Consider the following 17,456-nt stretch of genomic DNA (forward strand, 5'->3'; position numbering starts at 1 on the left):
AACATTTTAAAGAGCTTCAGAAAACCTGGAGAACTATTGCTCAACAGCACTTTAAACAATGACCGACAATCTGTTTGATATGAAAACAACTTTATTATATTGGCAGTGAAAAGCTGAAGGTCTGAAGTAGTTTGCAGTAAATCTAATGGAGCACTAGATGCACTCTTAACCCAGATATTAATTGTAATGAAACGTTTTAGTAATCATTACTTATTCTTTCGTGTTTGGTAAAAATGTTGTCCCATTACTAAATCAAATCAGTTAACTGTACTTTTCTACACAAATATAGAGTGTAATGAACTTGTTAAGCAGAGATTACTAAAGATATTATGTTTTTGAAGTGAAGGGGCGGGGCATATTCAAACTCAGTCCTGCTGCAACATGCACCGTGGCAAGTTCAACGGCTCCTGACTGGTAAGTGTGAAGAATAACTATTTTAAATAATTCTAGCTATTTCTTTGCTTAAAAGATAGCTGAGTTCCATGTGCAGATAAAACTGAAAATTATAGTTACAGCCTACCGCCACCATTATCAACACTTTGTAAAGGTAAAGTGAGGGGTTTTGGAATCGAAGTTAAATATCGCTAGTGGAGTGGCGAGCGCGAATGTTAGCATTGGCTTAGTGTTAGCGTACTGACGAGTCTCAGTTTATAACGGACAGTTACTTTAGGAAAGATGTAGTTTGCTGAAATAAACCTTTATTACACCAAGTTTAAGCCGAGTGTATCCTGTCTCTGAGGGTAATTTTTTTTTAATCGAAAAAGCCGCTCCAGTAGTGTCAAGACAGCTAAATGCTATCGTTAGCTTAGTGTTTCACATCGTTCGTAACAGCATGTGCTTGTGTTAACATAGTCCACGTTTTTTTCTATACGGTTTCGTATGTACTGAAATGTAATGGTCGGACACAAAGGTTGAAATCTTGTATGACTAAAGAGCTGAAGCTGAGGTTATCGCCAGTTGTTCTTCTCCACCTCTGATCTCCAGACTCTTAAAATACCGAACTGACAACAAGTTAGAAACGTTATTAAACCTGTCCATTGTCTGCAGACAGAAGGGTAAGCCTAACTCATTCGGCAATATTTTAACTCTAATGTGAAACGGGAAAACAAAATTTTCAGGCTGAGAACAGAAATTTCAAAGGGAGACAGTATTTCAAAGTACCATATTTCCTTGATCGCTGATGACATGGTTGTGGACAAGTGTGCTAAAATTTTTATTATTTTTTGTTCTTAAAGGTCCGGGTGAAGATGCAGTGGAAGTGCAAATACTGTGAGTTTACATCAGAGAAAAGGGGTTACCTCTTAAAACATTACAGGCTAAAACATGGAAGCTACACCAGAACTGTACCATTTCCTTGCTTACACCAAGAGTGTTTATGCATATTTAAGTCCATCAGTGCACTTAGGGTCCACTTATCCAAAATTCACCAGAAAGACCAAGATGCACAACTGTGTGAAACGCTGACCTTTCACTGTCAGTCCTGTGATTTTTCTGCTGCTTGCACAGAGGCAGTTTTGTCACTCACTTGCGGAGTACACATTTAAAAGTTAATCACAGAGTCCACTGTCCATATAATGGGTGTAACTTTCATACTACTGTGTACTCCGCATTCAATGCACACAGAAGTAAACAGCACAGAACAGGCAATTGGAAGATGTTCAAACCAGAAATAGTGTCTGGTAGTGAAACCAATGAAGTGACAGAAGAGGAACCTGGGTCCCCAAACAACACTGTTGATTTAGAAGGCAGCGAAGAGTCCAGCAATGAAGAGCATCATGATCTTGGGAAACAGTTGGAGCACAACCTAGCTGCTCTTTTTTTAAAGATGCAAACCATCCTCCACATTCCACAAAGTTCTATCGATGAAGTTATACAACAGCTCCTACATTTAAGTGAACTGTCCCAACCACTGCTGCACAATTCAGTCAAGGACATTTTGAAGCTACACACAGATGTAGATGATTCAACTGTGAAACAGGTAGTCAGGGCTGCCTCAGAGAGCAATATCATACTAAAGTATTGTGGCAAGGGTGGCTCCTTATCAACCTCTAAAAGAAGAGCAGCATATGTAAACAAAAACTTTGATGTGGTTATGCCAGTTGAGTACTTTATTGCCAGGGAAAAGAAATCCAGTGCTGTATATGTTCCTATAAATGCCATGTTACAGAAAAGGTTGAACAGGGCAGACATTTTAGATAAAGCTCTTCCAGTACAAAAACATGTGCCACATGAGTACAGTACATACAGAGATGGTTTGTACTGTAAAGAAAACGGCCTCCTTAACAGCGAGGAATTCAGAATCGCTGTTGGACTTTACACAGATGATTTTGAAGTGTCCAATCCATTAGGGACATCTAAGAAGAAACATAAAATGAGTGCAGTGTATTGGGTGCTTGCCAATGTGCCATCAAAATATAGGTCCACACTCCAGTCCATTCAACTTGCACTTTTATGTAAAGCCTCTGATGTAAAAGAATATGGCTATGCTAAAATTCTTCATCCTCTGATCCAGGATCTGGTTTCTTTGGAGCAAGATGGCCTAAATGTTGAGAAGTTGGGAGCATGTGTCAAAGGCGCAGTGTTGTATGTGGCTGCTGATAACGTGGCTGCTCATTCTTTTGCAGGATTCTTTGAGAGCTTTGGAGTGGACAAGTTCTGCAGGTTCTGCATGGCAACGAGGAGTGAGATCCAAGACAAGGAGGTAAGCTCAGGCTCTTTTGAACCCCGAACTGCAGACATTCACAACAAACAGGTACAGCAGGATCCCACTTTGGCAAAACAGTATGGTGTAAAGGGACGATGTGTACTAACTGACAGTCTGGAGCACTTTCATGTTGTTCGTGGCTATCCCCCTGACATCCTACACAACCTTTTTGAAGGGGTTGTTCCTGTTGAGTTATCACTCTGCATTTCAGAACTGATTTCTAAGAAATATTTCCCATTAGAAACACTGAACCATGCTATCAAATCTTTTGCATATGCTTTTCATGACAAAACTGACCAGCCTCAGCCTATTGCCCAAGGCTTCTCTACCAAAGGGACCATAGGTGGAAATGGCCATGAGAACTGGGCTCTAATCAGGTTGCTCCCACTTCTCATTGGCCATAAAGTGCCTGAAGGGGACGATGCCTGGAACGTTCTGATGCTCCTTAAAGATATTGTTGAATTGGCTGTAGCAACAAGGCACACTGAAGAGTCTATACATTTCTTTGACTGCAAAGTGTCAGAACACAGAGAACTGTTGCAAACTACATTCCCAAATTTCAAATTGCGTCCAAAACACCACTTCATTGAGCATTATCCTGAGATGATTAAGGCATTTGGCCCACTGTCAGATGTCTGGACAATGCGTTTCGAGGGAAAACATAAATTCTTCAAGCGGGTCATTCGTAATGCACACAACTTCAGACATGTGGCACTTACACTGGCTGTAAAGCATCAGAAAATGATGGCTTACTGTTTGGACACAAGTTCGTTTTTCAAGCCCTCAGTTGAGCTGGACAAAGTTACCACAGCACTGATCACATCTTTCCCCGAGAATGTCCAACAAGTTTTCTGCAAGAGAGTACCCCAGCTTACAAAGGTTCTGGTTGCATCATCAGTCTCTGTAGATGGAATTAGATATTGTGCTGATATGATACTCTCTGTTGGTTCATGTTCAGGCCTCCCAAATTTCTAACAGATCAAGCAGATTGTGGCAATAAACACAGAGATCTTGTTTGTGTGCAATACAATGATGGCATGGTACCATGAACATTTCAGATCATTTGAACTCTGTGGCAGCTCAAATCCCTCTTTGTGTGTGGTGGAACTAAAAGAGCTGAATGATGTTTTCCCTCTGTCAGCATACAGATTTGGAGAAAATTCAGCAGTGACACTCACTCGCTATATTCTGTGTTGAGAAACCACAAGTGTTGTCAGTACTAGCATTGCTCTCGATAGAGTCTAAATATAAGCCTAATTGGTAATTTTGTATCTTTTTTGATAAGCCTTATGTTAAACTGAATATCTATGTCTTTGTGTATATATTTCTAATAAGCTATTTTTTTTATTTCCAAGATGGCAGCACACCAGAAGATGACCTTGAGAGTAATTTTCACAGAGACAGATATAAGAAAGGTTGTTCTGAATACAAGACCTACTACAGTGGAGGATTTGATAGGGAAGCTTAAAGAATCACTGGGACTTAATTTCAACTTCAGTCTCCAGTACCAAGATCCTGAATTCAATTATGAAGTGTGCAATCTGACAGATATTGAAGATCTTCCTGAAAAACCAACAATCAAGGTCATCCCTCTACTTGAGTTGGTATCTGTCTCAACATCTGAAGAAATCTTGAGTGGCACACCCAGTGTAGCAGATACAGAGATCCTCTCTACATCCTCGCAGGAGCGACAGAAACAGTGGCCAGATTGTTTTGATATCCCAGATTTTTCTGTTGATGTAGCATATAGACTTAGGCAAGCAGATCTTCAGTTTCTTCGTGATGGTACGCACCTGAAAGTAACAAAAGAGCTGAAACATGAGATTCTTGAAAGATTGGCAGAGAGCATGTATAGTTACACAGCATACCCAAATAATGCTCAGTTTGAAAGTGTTGCACAAGCCCTCATAAGCAAGCACCCCTCTCTCCAGGAGCGAGGCTCAACCAGGAGCGAGGCACAACCAGTCGCTGTAGCGGCTGGAAAAATAGTCTAAAATTTAAAATGGCTAATTACAGAACAAAGCGCAGAAGATCAGGGTGCCTTGATGTAGCAGTAAATGCAGGGAAACGAGGAGGGCATTCAACTGAAGGAGAACCAGCCAACAAGAACATCAAGAAGGCAAAGAAAGGCGAGATCAACTTCTTACCCAACTTTCCAGAGGGATTTAATCAGGTAGCCCTTGAGGGTGCCCGCAAAGACTTGGTTAATGAAATGCAGAAGAGAACACCAAATGGACAGCTTGTGAAAGAGAAGATGGATCTTACGTTTGCATTGAGAAGAAAAGAGGTGGTGGAGTCAGAACCTGCCATATGTGAGATGGTGGAACGTTGGCTTGCTCTTTTCACAGAAGATCAGGTTAGTTCATTCATGAATAAGATAATGAGAACTTTTTTTTTTTAATATGTGTCTGTGTTTCTCTTAGGAAACTGCCTTTATAAAACCTAAAAATATTTATCTGTTAGCCATTGCCACTGTCAGCAAAAAAAAGTAATTTTACCATGCAGGACATGGGAGTTGCTATCTACAGCTGCCTTTATCTTTTTTTGGTAAGGAATATTGTATATTGAGTTGGTCGTTATTGTGAAATCAACACCCTGATGCAGAACTCTGATTTCAGATTATTCTGAAGAGGTTTATCATCTATTAATTCCCTATTCACGGTACGCTATCCTGCTTATTAAAAGGTTACTTGCCAACAAAAATATATAATTTGACACAAAATATTAATAGTCTGTTTATATGTAGCAATGGTCTGCTACACAAAAGTAACACAATACGACAAACAATCAGGGCAGTAGAAAAGCAACTCCTGTGTTGTGTGCGGTACAAAGTTTTTGTTAAAGAAGTTTGACTAGAATAACTGAAATATCCCCAAATTTAAAGTGTTAAGTGAGTGAGTTGAAGGGGGCTTTGTGTTTTACAGCTGACCATGTCCACACCTGTGCAATTTTTATTGCTGGCCTCACTCTGGTGCTTCCACCTTCAGTTATTAGCTGTAAAGATGTAATATTGGAGCATTTTCTGTATTTTGCAGGTATGCATGGAGTTCAACAGGATTGTTGGCAAGAATCTCAAACAGGAATTCTATGAGAGCATTGATCGGCACAGTCCTCGTCTTATCGAGATTTTTCGATCCAAGAGAGGGAACATTGGCCAAATGTTGACACAGCTTTCCCAACAAACAAAGGTTGGTCCTATTATGCACTTGCATTGTGTGCAACAGCTCATGTAATGACTTGGCTTTAAGTCCAACTGTATTTATTTTCATGCTTCCCATAGATTGTTGAAATGATTAAAAGATTTTGAATTTAGGGATGGAAAAACAAGGCTGAGTTTCTGAACTTCACTAAAACTTTCAGAGAACTTCAGTAAAACCTGCTAGTTCTTCTCAGTTTTGTAACAGTGGGTTAATTAACTCCTCCGTGAATCGCCACCTTATCGTGGTGGAGGGGTTTGTGTGTCCCAGTGATCCTAGGACCTATGTTGCCTGGGGGCTTGTCCCCCTGGTAGGGTCTCCCATGGCAAATTGGTCCTGGGTGAGGGTCCAGACAAAGAGCGGTTCAGAAGACCCCTATGTCTATAAAAGCAAGGGAACAGTTTACCCTGCCCAGGATAGGGTTACCGGGGCCCCACCCTGGAGCCAGGCCTGGGGAGGGAGCTCGAGGGAGAGCGTCTGGTGGCCGGGCATTAGCCCGTGGTGCTCGGCCGGGCGCAGCCCGAAGAGGTTACATGGGCCCGCCCTCCTGTAGGCCCACCACCCGCAGGAGGTGTCGTAGGGGTCGGGTGCAGTGTGTGTCGGGCGATGGCCGAGGGCGGAGGCCCTTGCGGACCGATCCCCGGCTATCAAGACTGGCTATTGAGACATGGAATGTCACCTCTCTGGTGGGGAAGGAGCCTGAGCTAGTGCGTGAGGTTGAGAGATACCAGCTAGATATAGTTGGGCTCACCTCAACGCATGGCCTGGGCTCTGGAACCAGTCTCCTGGAGAAGGGCTGGACTCTGTTCCAGTCTGGAGTTGCCCTCAGTGAGAGGCGGCGAGCTGGAGTGGGTATCCTTGTATCCCCCCGGCTTGCTGCCTGTACGTCGGAGTTTTCACCGGTGGACGAGAGGGTTGTTTCCCTGCGCCTTCGGGCCGGGGAACGGGTCCTGACTGTTGTTTGCGCTTATGCGCCGAATGACAGTTCAGAGTACCCACCCTTTTTGGAGTCACTGGGCGGGGTGCTGGAGAGTGCTCCATCTGGTGACTCCATAGTCTTGCTGGGAGACTTCAACGCTCACGTGGGCAATGACAGTGAGACCTGGAGGGGCGTGATTGGGAGGAATGGCCTGCCCGATCTGAACCCGAATGGTGTCTTGTTATTGGACTTCTGTGCAAACCACAGTTTGTCCATAACAAACACCATGTTTGAACATAAGGATGTCCATAAGTGCACATGGCACCAGGACACCCTAGGTCGCAGGTCGATGATCGATTTTGTAATCGTATCATCAGATCTGCGGCCGTATGTTTTGGACACTCGGGTGAAGAGAGGAGCTGAGCTGTCAACTGATCACCACCTGGTGGTGAGTTGGATCAGGTGGCGGGGGATGATGCTGGACAGACCTGGCACACCTAAACGTATTGTGAGGGTGTGCTGGGAACGCCTGGCAGAAGCCCCAGTCCGGGAGATCTTCAACTCCCACCTCCGGCAGAACTTCAACAGCATTCCGAGGGAGGCTGAGGACATTGAGTCCGAATGGACCTTGTTCCGCACCTCCATTGTTGAGGCTGCTGCTCAGAGCTGTGGCTGCAAGGTGGTTGGTGCCTGTCGTGGTGGTAACCCCCGAACCAGATGGTGGTCACCGGAGGTGAAGGGAGCCATCAAGCTGAAGAAAGAGTCCTATCAGGCTTGGTTAGCCTGTGGGACTCCGGAGGCAGCTGACAGGTATCGACAGGCCAAGCGGAACGCAGCTCGGGCAGTGGCCGACGCAAAAACTCGGGTGTGGGAGGAGTTCGGTGAGGCTATGGAACAAGACTTTCGGACGGCATCGAAGCGATTCTGGCAAACCGTCAGGCGACTCAGGAGGGGAAAGCAGTGCTCCACTCACACGGTTTATAGTGCGGGTGGGGGGCTGCTGACCTCAACTGAGGCTATAGTCGGGCGGTGGAAGGAATACTTCGAGGACCTCCTGAATCCCACTGACACGCCTTCTGTAGTGGAAGCAGAGTCTGGGGACGAGGGGGATGACCTGGCCCTCACCGGGGGTGAGGTCACTGAGGCAGTTAAACAACTCCTTGGTGGCAGGGCCCCTGGGGTGGATGAGATTCGCCCTGAGTTCCTGAAGGCTCTGGATGTTGTAGGGCTGTCTTGGTTGACACGCCTCTGCAATATCGCGTGGAGATCTGGGGCAGTGCCACTGGATTGGCAGACCGGGGTGGTGGTCCCCATCTTTAAGAAGGGAGACCAGAGGGTGTGCTCCAACTTTCGAGGGATCACACTCCTCAGCCTCCCCGGTAAGGTCTATGCCAGGGTGCTGTAAAAGGAGGGTCCGTCTCTTAGTCGAACCTCGGATCCAAGAGGAACAATGCGGTTTTCGTCCTGGTCGTGGAACGCTGGACCAGCTCTTTATCTTCTCAAGGATATTCAAGTGCGCATGGGAGTTTGCCCAACCAGTCTACATGTGCTTTGTGGACTTGGAGAAGGCATTCGACCGTGTCCCTCGGGGTATCCTCTGGGAGGTCCTGCGGGAGTATGGGGTGTCTGGCCCGTTGTTGCGGGCCATTCAGTCTCTGTACAACCGCAGTGAGAGCTTGGTCCGTATAGCCGGTAATAAGTCGGATTCGTTTCCTGTGGATGTTGGACTCCGCCAGGGCTGCCCTTTGTCACTGATTCTGTTCATAACTTTTATGGACAGAATTTCTAGGCGTAGCCAGGTGGCGGAAGGCTTCTTCCTTGGTGGCCTCAGAGTCTCATCTCTGCTCTTTGCAGATGATCCGGTCCTGTTGGCTTCATCAGGGGGTGGCCTCCAGCTCGCAGTGGAACGGTTCGCAGCCGAGTGTGAAGCGGCCGGCATGAGAATCAGCACCTCTAAGTCTGACGCCATGGTCCTCAGCCGGAAAAGGGTGGAGTGCCCTCTCCGGCTCAGGAACGAGTTCTTGCCCCAAGTGGAGGAGTTCAAGTATCTTGGGGTCTTGTTCACGAGTGACGGGAGAAGGGAGCGTGAGATCGACAGATGGATCGGGGCTGCATCTGCAGTGATGCGGACGCTGCACCGGTCTGTCGTGGTGAAGAGGGAGCTTAGTGTAAAAGCGAAGCTCTCGATTTACTGGTCGATCTACATCGCTACCCTCACCTATGGTCACGAGCTTTGGGTAGTGACCGAAAGAATAAGATCGCGAATACAAGCGGCAGAAATGAGTTTCCTTCGAAGGGTGGCTGGTCTCTCCCTTAGAGAAAGGGTGAGGAGTGCAGCTATCCGGGAGGGGCTCAGAGTAGAGCCGCTGCTTCTCCACATCAAAAGGAGCCAGTTGAGGTGGCTCGGGCATCTGATTAGGATGCCTCCTGGCCGCCTCTTGGGTGAGGTGTTCCGGGCATGTCCCACCGGGAGGAGGCCCCGCGGCAGACCCAGGACACGCTGGAGAGATTATATCTCTCGGCTGGCCTGGGAACATCTTGGGGTCCCCACAGATGAGCTAGAGGAGGTGGCTGGGGAGAGGGAAGCCTGGGCTTCTCTGCTTAGGCTCCTGCCCCCGCGACCCGGCCCCGGATAAGTGGAAGAAAATGGATTGATGGATGGGTTAATTAACCATGAGCCATGTATTTCTTAAATTTTAGGGAATGTGCCTTCAAAAGTCCTTGATTACCATTAGGGATGCACATATTAAAATGTGGGATAACATTGATACCCGATATTAATATTGCTGTTATGGCAGATAACTGATAATGTATACAATATATATATTTCACTACCCTTTCGACACCTTGGAAAAAACAAAACAATCCCACAGCTGACATTGATTCTCTGCTTCAGATGAACTCCTCACAATCTTGCGCTGCATCGCTGTCACATGACCAAACAAATACCACATGACCAACCTCCTCCCCTGCCCGTCCGGAATCAAATGACAAGAAGATGGAAATAGATATGGGTTGTTAATATTGGCCCAGTTTTATTTATCGGACCAATACTCACATGTTAACAAATGACTATTGGCTGATACCGATGTTAATGCCGATATATTGTACATTCGTAATAACGATGCTTAAGAAGATGTGGGGACTTTATATTTTTTGATACAATCAATTGTGCTTAGTTACTTTTTTGTCATTTTACTGCCCAAAAGACTGCAGAGCCAACTGATATTCGAACACTGGTGCTCAGAGGACTTCCTGTTATCCTTGGTGACAACCCCACAGACTTCTACAAACCAGCCTTTGTAAGTAATTTTACTTAAAGACTACCTAAAGGAACAATAACAACTCAATCTTGAATTTTCACTCTTATACATGGTTCTCATGGGTCTGTGAAATACTTTAAATTCTTTAATATTTACTTTGCAATAATGTTTTGCAGCTGTGTTGTATGACCTATTTATCCAAAGTCAGTGTATTACTTGAATTAAGTGCCATTTGACATGGCCCCGGTTTGGAGAAGCAGCAGAGGTACTGGTGTAGGAAACTAAGCAATATACTGCTGTGATCAGTGTTTCTAACAACATTATTTTAGCCACCTAAAACATCTAGATCAGTGAAATGTACACTATACATAGAATATTTTCACTGCATTACCTTACTGTTAGTCAGACTTCTGACATAAAATTACTTTTATATAAGTTGTATAAAGATTTCTCCTGCCAAACTTCATAGACAAAATCTGTTTACTTTGCTGAACAGAGGAACGGCTCTTCTACTGCTGCCTCAGTCTGTTCGATTGTGTTATTATTTGATTGGTTTGGATTCACTAAAATCACACAGTAGCACACATTTAAGGATCAAGGACATTCTAGACTAACAACTCTTGTGTTCTGTGAGGTAAAATTACTAATTTTTCTTATGGCATTTGGTTGGCATGAAGAGAGTGCTGTAACTTAATTTTCTAGTCAGATAGGTCCGTTGGACAGCAGTTTGAGATGCTGAAAATAGTATGCGTCCACTAAAACTGATATAAATTTTTTGACTTATCTAAAAATACAAGTTGCAGCAGTACATTGCTTATCTACCTACACTGATCCACCTGCTGCTTCTCCAAAGTGGGGAAAGGCTGACCACCATCTACTGTAGGTAAATATGCTGACCATCTGTAAGCACCTCATGCAACCCACTTTAAAGGGATAGTTTGGGTTTTTTTTTTTTTAATCTTAATTTATATCTTATGCTATGCTGTGTTGGGTTCATGTCAGGATTTGGGCATAGACAGACAGGCGTGGGAAAACAGATGGCAGTTCCAGTGATTGAAGAAAACTTGTGAGCATAGTTTTAAACAATTCAAAGGATAAGGTATTGTTCCACTTAGCACTAGCACATGAAGATGCTGGATAGATGTTCTTTTGTGGAGCTCCAACTCATTCAACATTTACACTAGGAAACTAGGGCTGCATAGCATGATAAAACAGATATGACAGAAATTTCAATTTGATTGTGGAAGTTATTTTTTTTATCAATTATTGATGGTCACTGAAATATCACTGTTGTGCTCTTGTCATTTATAAAGGACTCAGATGATGATGACTCTTTCCGCAACATTGACATTGGGATCCTCCTCGTTGAACCTGAAGGTGCTGTGCCCTCATCCTCCCTGCATCTCAGTCCAGCCTCACTAAAAATTGTCATTGAGGGAGAAGTGGTGATGGACAACATTTAAGACCTGCCAAAAGCTATGTGTCTTCTCTTTGGACTTGCATATGCAATGCATCTCAGTTACCCCATTTCTATGAAGTTCACGTTCCAGTTCATCCAACAGGTATTTCTTGAGCTGGGCCACGTTGAACTAAAACCAAAGTTACAAACATTGAAAAACCAGCTTGCGATGTAAAGAAATGTCTTGTGTGTTGTCAGTGAACAGTCAGGGGGTTGAAAATATACTCAAGAGCAACTTTATCAACTCCATCTGCATTATCTAATGCAGTTCAGTGCAGCAGTACTGCCACAACTTTTATTTCTTAAGAAAGTTTGTAATGTTCAGCTTACAGTGTTATAAGAGACATCAGTGTCCAAGCCACTTGTACTCTACAAAACAGGATTTAGAAGTATATGCTCAGGGCTCCATAGTAATATTTAGTTGATACAGTTAAAGGAAAATTCAGCACTTTTCATGTAAACGTCCAGTTTGTGTTGATGGTAAATGTAGTCATTTGAAGCAGTAAATTCAAAATAATGTAATTCTTCCTCAACAGCAACATTACCGCTTATTTTACAGGTTTTTTCAGTCAATAGCAGCACAGGAATTTATTGCTTCAGTTGATTACATTTACTAACAACACAGACTGTACATTTACATAAAACATGCAAAATCTTCCCTTAAACATAGTTGATCTGTTCATTTTCCAAGTTGGAGATTGTGTCCTATTTTAAGGTGTCCAGTTTTTTCAAAAGGATGCAAATATTTTTGTTGAATGCTGCTGCATTTGTATTCCTTCTCTAAACATGTTAGAATTGAGTTCAAGCACATATGCCTATTTTTACTTGCCTTTTGTATGGCAAACTTTTTTTTGAATGGCTACTGTTTTGATACTTTTTTATACTTGTGAAAAGCATGATGACAAACTACAGTTAAAATTGTCTTTTGCGTAAGTATTCTGCAAAAAATAAAATATTGGAATATTGAAATGTATTTGATTTATTCTCTTTACAATTTAGTGTTACATTCAATACAACTGGAACATCAAAAGGGTAATAGGAAGAGGGTAAGAGGAAATGTTATTAATTATATTAACAAAATATAAATAGCTTTAAATGTTAAATTGCTTATTTGCTTTACAGTTTAGCTTAAAAGTAATTTTCCCTCCTAATCCAAATTAGTTGAGTTTACTAGAAAATCGCGTGGAAACTAAACATGTTTAGTTGTGTTAACTTAGAACCTTAGTACAATGTATCAAACATGTTTAGTAGTATTTAATAAAATTGATTAGCTCACATAAATAGGAAGAAATTTATATGAGGTAATCAATTTTAGTAAAGACTACTAAACATGGCCAGCACGGTGGCGTAGTGGTTAGCACTGCTGCCTCACAGTTAGAATACCATCTGGAAGGCCTGGGTTCGATTCCACCTTGGCCCAGGCCTCTCCCTCTCTCTGTGTGGAGTTTGCGTGTTCTCCCCGTGCTTGCGTGGGTTTCCTCCGGGTACTCCGGTTTTCTCCCACTTTCCAAAGACATGCACTTACTGGGGTTAGGTTAATTGGCTAATCTAAATTGACCATAGGTGTGAATGAGAGCATGAATGTGAGTGTGAAAGGTCGTCTGTCCCTCTGTGTTGGCCCTGCAACAGGCTGGCGACCTGTTCAACGTGTACCCTGCCTCTTGCCCTATGACAGCTGGGATAGGCTCCAGCCCCCCCGCGACCCTTAATGTGCGGAAGCGAATGGATGGATGGATGGATGGACTACTAAACATGTTTAGTTTCATCTTTGTGTAAAAACTAGATTGGTTTAAGGCAACGAGTTTCCACGCGATTTTCTAGTAAACTCAACTAATTTGGGTTAAGAGTGTGGAGACAAACACACACAGATGAACACACAGCAGTCTCTGGTTTATGACTGCAGATCAAATGTATTCATAAATGTCTTACTGGATCGAATGGACACAAAGGACCTTTGACCCCTGTAGATGGAGGAGTTTTGATTCAGTGTAAAAAAAACCTTGTTGATGTTGGACTCAGAGCTTTGAGGGTGTATAAATATTTATTTCATTTGATCATATTGACAGTGATGCACTGAGGAAGACACAATAGGACCAGAACCCTCTTATCTTGCTTTGGAGCACGCTGAGTTTGAAAGAAGAGATCAGCACATGGAAAGTCACTGCCTGCTGACCAATCACATCTTTGGAAACAGTGGCACCGTTCCTTGAAGATCCCATGGAGCTTAGAGCACAGACAGTAAGATGGTGTAGTTTTTAGAGACACAGAGATAAGTATCAATGGGAACAAAGCATTTTAAAAGTCCTACTTTATACTCTGCATTTTTGAAGCCTCCAGTTTGACTTTGTCTGCTCCCTGAATGCCTCACATACAGCTCCAAGACATTCAGCCAAGGGTCAGAGATCCAAACAGCTTCAAACACAACATTACACTTACTCGGTCTCTTCTCTTTGTTCTTCTTCTTTTGATTTTATTGGAGTAGAGACAGATGAGCTGAGTGTGTTGGTGTTTGAAGCTGACATTTATCCCTGTTACTCTGACAGTCACGTTCATATCAGTGTAATCAGGAGGATCTGGATTCAGTGCACAGAGCTGAGTGTGTCCTTACAGTAGATGCAGTAACTCTCTCTGCAATGAACCCACAAACCAATGGCTGATGTCACAGTGGCTTCATATATGCAGTCTATCACAGCAGAACCTTCACAGAAAGGCAGCAACCAGCAGCACATGAATACAACTAGACTGAAACACAGCAGCTGATGATTTTCTGAGCTTTCAACAAACTTTTTCATACATTCTTGTTCTAAGTATTTGACAGAAAGGAAAAGACAGAAAAACAACATGTGGATCCTGGAATAATCACAGCTTCCATCTTTAAAGGACTGAAGAGGAAAAAGTTTACAAGGAATCATTGAGAACAGTTTCAAACATCAACTGATTGAATCCATGAATGTGAAAACGTGTTTGTGAGTGAAAGAGACAGACATGTACAGACTGAACTATCTGTTCAACAGTCAGAGTGTTTCTCTAACAGGAGGACGCTCTTTACACTCAGCTCAGCACAGACACACTGAGGAAGCAGGAGACCAGACTCCAAACCCAGGATAAAGAGGTTCAGTGAATGTGGTGTTGAAGGTGTGGAGGTGGATCAGAGTGTCAGAGGAGACTCTGTAGAAGGACAGAGTGCCAGCAGGACAGTCCACATACACTGCTACTCTGTTAGAGCCAGAGGAGGAGGAGGAGGAGATGGATGTTCTTCTGTTATTACCCCAGACAGACTGAGGACCATCATTAGAGCAGTTCAGACTCCAGGACAGGTCATTACGTCCAAACACACAGTCACCACTGTCTCCTTTCCTTCTGATTCTTCTATAACTCACTGATATATCAACGTATCCTCTCCACTCGACCTCCCAGTAACAGCGACCAGTCAGACCATCTCTACACAGCAGCTGAGGATGGACATCGAATCTGTCTGGATGATCAGGATATGAGTGATGTCCCTCTTGTGTCACCTTCCTATCATTGTCAGACAGTTTGAGCCATTTGTTCACTGTGTTTGTGTCGATTGTGAGTTGACAGGAATCTGATGGAGAGAACAAACACAATCCAGCTGCAGTTATTGATCCATCATCTGTTCATTGATTGACACTTTGATGATGACTCCTGACATCAGAGATGTGAATGAGTGATGTGACAGTTTGAAGATGGTTGAATGTGTGCAGCTTTGTTTTCATCACTCACATTAAAAACACACTTACACTTCCTCAGACCTTCTGTTCTCACCAGCTGGTCTCCAGCGGGCTCCACCCTGAAAAGCATGCACACCAGTGTTACCAACTCCTCAGTAAAGAAAGTAGTTACTGGCTGTCCTAAAAGTTGTTACAAGTTGCTATATGACATCATCACCTAATTTGCATAACTGGTCTTTTGCATCTAGTTCTAGGAGTTAGGAATAACATCTCTGGAGAGACAAAAAAGTGAATAAAAAAACACCCTAAATATGTTTAGAACTACAAATAAAATAACTTTATAACTTTAAGGATTTCCATAGACACACATTGCATAAATCAATTTTGTCCCACATTGTTTAATGTGAGAATATCAAATTTAAGGATAACACTTATGTGGGGTGCGACTGCTAGCTACATTCAACCTTCCTCCTTTATCTGGGCCACTGTTGCCAACTTGTCTAAGAAAACTTGCTTTCAGCTCTCAAAAAAGGCCGAAGCGAGGTCCGGGGATGGGGTTGGGTCCCCCTTGGTGTCGCAGAAAGGGGTGGAATGAGCGGGTCGGCGAGCTTGGTGTTTAAGTGAAGTCTGGGGGTTGGAGGGTGGGGTCAAAGTGAGGTCTGTGCGATGCCAAAGCACACGAAGGGACGCAGTATAAAAACTTTGTACACAAAACATGGCCACAGCAGAGGATTTCAGGTTTCCAGTCTATCTCAAAAACTCTCCAAAAGTCACAGATGTTACCGAAAAAAGCTGCTAGTCACTTTTTGGGGAAAAAAAGTCACTGAAAAGCTGCTGAATCCAGCAACAAAGTTGTTAAGTTGGCAACACTGATGCACACATGGACATTACAGATGCAGCCACTTAAAATTGCCGCTCCTTGCCCGCTGCAAGTCTGCCTCCTTCTTCTGAGCATATCTACTTGCCAGCATGACCACGCTCGTTTCAATCAGTTGCAGAGTGTCACCAAGAGACTGCACATTCCTCACAAGAAACTTTGACTTCTGTAATTCACAAATGTTTTGTTAACATTTCATGCTTAAATATTTTCACTGTCGAAAACAAAACTACAAGTTTTGAAAATCTAAATTTCACCATTAACACATTTTCCACTGTAAATCACCAAACATTCCTTTTATCAATTTCAATTTCAGTGAATCTAATAAATAAATAGATAAATATATAAATAATTTGATCAATTATAAAATTATTTTAAAAGCTACCAAAAAAAGGTAGCTTATAACGTGTCATTGGCATTAATATGAACACCCACCACCTCTGCAATGTTCTGCTTCTGCTGCCAAACCTGATGTGCATGACAGTAAATGGACTCATTCTTGTACAGTACTTTTCTACTCAAAGCGCTTATACAACACGTTTGCATTCACCCCTTCATATAAGCAGCTCCATGTGTAGCTAAGCTAAGTGCTTACTGTCTAACATGCAAAGCTTGTGTTGGAGTAAGTGGAGAAACTTAGGGTTCAGTATCTTGCAGCCCGGAATCAAACTGCCAACCTTCTGTTTAGTGGGTGACCTGCTCTACCTCCTGAGCCACTGCCACCCCAGTATTGTCCCAGCCATCCTTCCACCATCAGACAGGTGTGCTTTCTCAGAAACATGCACACAAAGGATGCAGGATTGTCAAAAAATTCTCCCAGTCAGCTGTTCTGTACCGAGGGGCTCCGTCAAATAATTCAATTTTTTTTATGCTTTAATCCCTGATTAGTCACTAAATATTGACAAGTAATGAATTTTAGAGGATGAGTGTGAATATGAAGCATTACAATGTTATGTCCATGCAGACCTCAGGTTTTCAATACAAAGACTAATAACACAACATCAGCACCGAAGATGTTTACGTCAGTTTAACATGGATCTGTCTGTGCACACAGAAGCAAGTGCAATGAGGCAGAGCAGGGATTGAAACGGTGAGCTCAGGTGGAGCGAAAGGAAACATTTTTCTAGTGCCCAAAACAGCAGCTATTGTTTCTGTAACCACCATTAAAACCTTTACAAACCACCTTCATAAAAACACCTGATGACCAAGTGTCAACGTGAAAAAAAGAGAACTGCTCCACCAACTGTAGCTGCTCCATCCAACACTGTTGGGTTCACACAGAGGAAAAAAACTACAGTAAAGCTACAGAAGTTAAACAGCAAATCTCCAGGGAGGAATGGCTGAC

The 17,456-nt window shown here is 43.2% G+C and overlaps 2 protein-coding genes and 1 long non-coding RNA gene across 3 annotated transcripts in view; 2 read left to right on the top strand and 1 right to left on the bottom strand.

The window, feature by feature from the left end:
• LOC115775636 (NLR family CARD domain-containing protein 3-like) overlaps nt 1–17,456 on the bottom strand; it is an 866,494-nt gene that overhangs the window by 349,796 nt on the left and 499,242 nt on the right. The gene's annotated exons all lie outside the window — the stretch shown is intronic.
• On the top strand, nt 1,190–4,162 carry LOC115775794 (uncharacterized). Its single transcript, XR_004019387.1, has 3 exons — nt 1,190–1,269; nt 2,625–2,701; nt 4,060–4,162. It is a non-coding gene; the product is annotated as an uncharacterized LOC115775794 (long non-coding RNA).
• Nucleotides 4,624–11,711, top strand: LOC115775788 (uncharacterized). Its single transcript, XM_030723323.1, has 4 exons — nt 4,624–5,060; nt 5,740–5,892; nt 10,030–10,122; nt 11,397–11,711. Exons 1-4 carry the CDS (start codon nt 4,707–4,709, stop codon nt 11,544–11,546), a joined length of 750 nt encoding a protein of 249 aa, XP_030579183.1. The 5' UTR covers nt 4,624–4,706; the 3' UTR covers nt 11,547–11,711.

Source organism: Archocentrus centrarchus, unplaced genomic scaffold, assembly GCF_007364275.1.
Source record: "Archocentrus centrarchus isolate MPI-CPG fArcCen1 unplaced genomic scaffold, fArcCen1 scaffold_24_ctg1, whole genome shotgun sequence".
In the NCBI taxonomy this organism is placed as follows: domain Eukaryota; kingdom Metazoa; phylum Chordata; class Actinopteri; order Cichliformes; family Cichlidae; genus Archocentrus; species Archocentrus centrarchus.